Source organism: Aristolochia californica, unplaced genomic scaffold (assembly GCF_029961685.1).
Source record: "Aristolochia californica isolate CCGP_79_NKW_82.1479 unplaced genomic scaffold, dmAriCali1.0.hap1 SCAF_14, whole genome shotgun sequence".
Taxonomy (NCBI): domain Eukaryota; kingdom Viridiplantae; phylum Streptophyta; class Magnoliopsida; order Piperales; family Aristolochiaceae; genus Aristolochia; species Aristolochia californica.
In genome coordinates, this window is record NW_027181815.1 from 10,209,592 (window position 1) to 10,215,457 (window position 5,866).

At 41.0% G+C, this 5,866-nt stretch overlaps 1 protein-coding gene across 1 annotated transcript; it reads left to right on the forward strand.

The window, feature by feature from the left end:
* The first annotated feature begins 1,634 nt into the window (after nucleotides 1-1,634).
* LOC137949967 (molybdate transporter 2) lies at nucleotides 1,635-3,514 on the forward strand. Its single transcript, XM_068796259.1, has one exon. It carries the CDS (start codon nucleotides 1,758-1,760, stop codon nucleotides 3,153-3,155), a length of 1,398 nt encoding a protein of 465 aa, XP_068652360.1. The 5' UTR covers nucleotides 1,635-1,757; the 3' UTR covers nucleotides 3,156-3,514.
* The last annotated feature ends 2,352 nt before the right edge of the window (nucleotides 3,515-5,866 follow it).

The window sequence follows — 5,866 nt, forward strand, 5'->3', positions numbered from 1 at the left end:
ATTCAGCAACCATATGATGTAAGTGCTAAAAGTTTAAGCATTAAAACTTGTGGAGTTAACTTAGTTTGGGATTCCCTTGTTCTAAACATGCATTGGAAGTTTACTCCTCTTAAATTTGTGCATGTAAGAGGTTGTATTCTCCTATGAAGCAACCTAACTACATGAGGTGTAGACTCCACCTTAATTTATGCTACAAATTCTCTCCTTGATATGTCATTTTCTTTCCCTTTTGAATGTATCTTTTCTACCTCTTTTTGTCAACCATAAAAAAAGGTATGAGCAAAGAAGGTTCAAGTAGAGAAAATAAGAATTTTCAATTTGTTTGCATGACAAAGGAGATAGGTAGGATGTGCGGATATCCTCCAATGATACCAATAGTTATGTAGATGTTCCAATTGTTAAGGTATCGGTATTGAGATATCTTATTAGTTGTTGGATATACTATTATTATCTAATACATTTGATACCAATTACTAAATTTTTAATTATTTGAAAGTATCGTCTGATAACAAAGTATGAGGGCCTTATAGGATGTAAAGGCTATACATGCAAGTGTTCACCCTGGACTTCATATGGGATACCCAAACTATTCTAATCTTGAGCTGGTTTTCCATCTAGGTTAGAGAACCAATCAACTCCTAACAACAAATGAAAATGCCCCCACATTGTTCTTCTCGATAGGAATCAAATTAAAAAAATATTGGCTTAATTCTCAAGAAAAGTGGTTGATATCAATTGTTGATAGCGGATGTTTCCAATTTTGTTTAGATCGAGAACGGTGAGCCAGGTTCTTCCTTGAGTTAATGAAACTCGATTATCATAATAGATAAGAGTTTTGTCTTTAGATCAAGAATTCAAACCTTTGACTATTTTATCTAACTGTTTATTTTATTATTTTCAAGTATTTTTATATGTTAATCTTTGTTTCAGAGTTCATCTTCTCCATGGAGTTGGCAACTCTGAACTATTATCCTCCATCGAAATCTATTATTTATTTATCCATTCAATATGTATTTAAATTTAATTACGAATGACATTAAAATAAACCATATAACTAATTTATATCTTATGTCTATCGACAACTTCCTCTTATAACCTTATTTGTTGTTTCTAAATATTTTACTCAACGAGTACGTAGGTAAAAAATCTCCAAAGAACTAAGCTTTCCATTTTTATATTTTATTATATTTATTAATCAAGTTTTCGAATTCATATGTGAATGTGAAATAGTTCACTATGTATTTAAAGGGTGGACATCGGTTAGGTTCAGGTCGGGTTTTTGAAAATTTATCCTCATCATATAAACTTAACTTAAAAGTTGTTTGAAAATCCAACATTTTCCCACCTCACCACGACTTTAATAGGAACATATTTAAAAAAAATATATAGAATGAAAATTTAAAATTACATAAATTTTATAATAATTTATTGTACTAATCCATATATATCATTAGTTAACCTTCAATATTAAAATAATAAAATTTTATAATATAATTCATATATATCATTAGTTAGCCTTTAATATTAAATAAATAACTTTTTATTATAAAATAGAATAAAACAAGTAAAACCCTCACGTCAGATTTGAGGCAGAATAAAAAACTACCTCTTCCACCCAAAATCGGGTGGGAAGCTACCAATTGCAAACGTTATAGAATATCTGGCTCTTCGTGTTGCCCACAAGTCAACCAAAATCTGTCATAAATCCTTGACCACCTCCTCGCTGCTTCACTCGACCGTGCCTCTGCTTCTCCACCATGGAATCCCCCAATCAATCTAGGGCATCTCTCCTCTCCGGACGACCGCCGTGGTGGACGCACCGCCTGTATTCATCCATCACTACCAATTTCCGCCTCAAGACCAGCATCTGGTCTGAGCTCGGCGGCTCCGTCGGCGACCTCGGGACCTACATCCCCATCGTACTCGCGCTGGTGTTGGTGAACCACGTCGACCTGTGCACCACCCTGTTCTTCACTGCCATGTACAATATTGTCACCGGTCTTCTTTTCGGCATCCCTATGCCCGTGCAGCCTATGAAATCCATCGCCGCTGTCGCCATCTCCGAGTCCGAAACCCTTCTGACTGTTCCTCAAATCATGGCCGCTGGCATCTGCACAGCTTCCGTGCTTCTCTTCCTCGGAGCGACCGGTTTGATGTCCTTCTTTTATAAATTTATACCCCTTCCTGTCGTCCGTGGCGTCCAACTCTCCCAAGGCCTGGCTTTCGCTTTCTCCGCAATCAAATACATCAGATACAAGCAGGACTTTGTCACGGGAAAATCAGGCCCTCCACGTCCTTGGGTAGGCCTCGATGGCCTTATTCTTGCCCTCGCGGCACTTCTGTTCATAGTACTTGTGACCGGCTCCGGCAGTGAAAGCAGGGACGAGGATGAAGATGACCCCGCATCAACGTCTTCTCGGCCTGTGATTAATTCCTCGCCTTCTGGGCGAAAATTATCCAAGATTCCCTCTGCTCTTTTAGTTTTCCTTCTGGGCCTGATCCTCTGTTTCGTTCGTGATCCTTCAATTGTCAGAGATCTTAGCTTCGGTCCATCCAAGTTTCATGTAGTGAAGATCACATGGAACGACTGGAAAATTGGGTTTCTTAGAGCCGCTATTCCTCAAATACCACTTTCGGTACTGAACTCGGTGATCGCAGTCTGCAAATTATCTACAGATCTTTTTCCAAACAAGGATGTATCAGCTACATCAGTCTCGGTGAGTGTGGGGATGATGAATCTAGTTGGTTGTTGGTTCGGGGCGATGCCGGTCTGTCATGGGGCCGGCGGTTTGGCCGGGCAGTACCGATTTGGGGGGCGGAGCGGTGCGTCAGTGATCTTCCTTGGCTTGGGGAAACTGATTTTGGCTCTAATTTTAGGGAATTCATTTGTGAGAGTACTGGATCAGTTCCCAATCGGGATTCTGGGGGTCTTGCTGCTCTTCTCAGGGATTGAATTGGCAATGGCCTCGAGGGACATGAACAGTAAAGAAGAATCTTTCGTTATGCTGGTCTGTGCTGCCGTTTCTCTGACGGGCTCCAGTGCTGCTCTAGGTTTTGGTTGTGGGATTGTGCTGTTTTTGCTGCTGAAGCTTAGGGACCTGAATTTTGCTTCACTGCGTCTCTCTACATCGAGGCCGGCTGGGGGCACGGATTAACGCAGAGTTCCTTGTCTGGGTTTTGCAAATCTAGATCGCCTGGAGTAAAATCTGGCGCCGATGAAGCTTACAGAGGACACAGGCATCGTCTGTACGCCATGTTCATAATGCTTCCTGTCAGCCACATGTAGAAGCTTTAGTATCCATTTATCCAGATTCAGAACACGACCTGAGAGGATTTGGACTTTGAATGCAATTCTTTTTATCTCAATGAACTTAACTGAACTTTGTTAGACAGTTTTTTTATCTCTGTCGAGCAAGTTTCTTTGTGCTTCCAATGAAGTAACTCAGATGTAAATAACATCACCATTTTGATTTAGTTTAACGAATTTTCAATTGCTTCTACAGGAAAGATAGAGAAAAATAAACCAAGAATGCACCAAAAGAAAAAAATTGTTTAAAAAACATTCGTTTAAAAAATTCAATGGAAATTTAGTTAAAAGAAAATAAAATTTCCATAATTTTTATTTCCTATATATTGCACGAATAGCCCCTAATGTAATTGCTTGAGTAATTGGCTTTGTTATTCCAAACTCAAAACTCTAGTTTCTAGGTTTTTTTTTATACATTATATTTTATGAGGCCAATAGAAGTAGGGATTTTTAACTGGACCCAAATTTGTTAAAGGGTTTAGGTTCGTCCCCCCCCCCCCCCCCAAAAAAAAGTCCTACTTTAGGTTTCTAAGAAAATTTTAATTTAATCTCATTAATGCAATTGTCTAGAAAAGTTGTAGGAATTTGTAATGGGCATTTAAAAATTTTCAAGGAAATGATGAAACATCATTTTGTATCATTAAATCAAATCAAATTTGGATTTAACCAATACAACTTGTTAGATCAAATTGATTATAGACCACCTAGTATATATTATGATGTAATATTTATCACATATATAATATTAAAAGTTATATATCTTTTTAGATTTTATAATATTATATCAATTTTATTATAATATTTTTAATAAATAAATAAATATTACTAAATATAATATAAAAATATTCAAAACTTTTACCAAATAAATATTTAACATATAATATTTATATATTTCTCAATGTAACATTTTAAAACTAGATTATTTACAATATTAAAAATAGTGCATGAGGACTATCTTCATCCTTCTCTCTCGGAATCAATAGGATGGTGTGGCACTGGCCTCGTCTCCTCCTTCCGACTAGGGAGAAGAGTGTTGAGTGCTGTAGAGTCTGGTCCACACAGCTCACGTAGATAGACCATTGTCATAGAGGTGGGCCCCAAGGGACCCGGAGGACCACTCTTTCTTTGAGTTAGCGTGTGCTGCACTCAAGGGAAATATCAAGCTTCCCTCTTGTAGATATTTCCCCTCTACGGAACTTACAGTAAGCCAGCGGTAAAACAGGGTAAGTCTTGGGACTTACCGATCTCCCTCTCGATTTCTGCATCGACATCAGTGGGAGCTACTGAAGAGAGAAATCGAGAGGCTTCGGCCTCTGACTCTCGTCGGGACAACACCGCGGAGAGAAGCTCTCGGACCCAGAAGGGAGAGGGCTCAAAGGAGACGCTCAGACCCAGAACAGAGCAGCTCGGGACGAGCGTCGTTGATGCCAGAAGAGAGGAGGCTTTTCACCATCGTGAGACGCGACGTTGCTGTCGGAAGGGAGAGAGCTCGAGAGGCTCTCACCGTTGACGGAAAAGAGAGAGAGCTCGGGAGGCTCTCGCCATTGACGGAAGAGAGAGAGCTCGGGAGGCCCTTGCCATTGCCGGACGAGAGACAGCTAGGGAGGCTCTCGCCGTTGCTGGAAGAGAGAGAGATCGGGAGGATCTCACCATTGCCGGAAGACAGCTCGGGAGGCATTCCAGGTACTGCTGGTAGAGGCAGTAGGGAGACGTTCCAGGTGTTGCTGGTAGAGGCAACAGGGTGGCGTTCCAGTGCTACTGGTAGAGGCGACAGGGAGGAGTTCCAGGTGTTGCTGGTAGAGGCAGTGGGGAGGAGTTCCAGTGCTGCTGGTAGAGGTAGCAGGGAGGAGTTTCGGTGCTGGTAGTAGAGGCAATAGGGTGACGTTCCGGTGCTACTAGTAGAGGCAGCAGAGAGAGGGGTTCCGGTGCTGCTGGTAGAGACAACATGGAGTCGCTGCTATGAGAGATAGTGGGACGACGTTGTTGCTGTAACTGAGAAGTCTCTCTATTGTATTGTGATTCCTCAAGAAGAAATGAAATCCTCTTCAGCTCTCGTAGACGTAGGCAATTTATCGAACTACGTAAAATTGTGTCGTGCATGATTACCTTGTCTTGTTGTCATTCGATTTTTTTCCATAACAACTGGTATCAAAGCTGAGGTTTGGGTCTAAGGAAAAACGATGGCTGGAGAGAGATGAGAAGATTGGATGACCTACCAGAGGCCACCGTGCAGTGCAGAAATGCGAGTGACGGAGAGAGTGGGTCTAGTGCACCTACTCCTATTATTCTGTAGTCAAATCCGGAGTCGTTCACTCCTGTAGCTGCAAATCGTAGAGTTACGAAGAAACCTTGCAAGATGAAAATTCTAGCAAATGGGAGCTGGCCATGAAGGGTGTTACCCTTGAGAAACAGAAGTTGTGTGCAACTTCAATTGGTCTTCTAGCATGAAGACATGGACAGTGAGTTGCAGAAGTGGAGGATATCATATTTGAGGAAGAGGGCGATACAGTGAGTGTACCAGTCTCCAAGTGGGAGAATTGTTGAGTGTTGTCGAGTCTG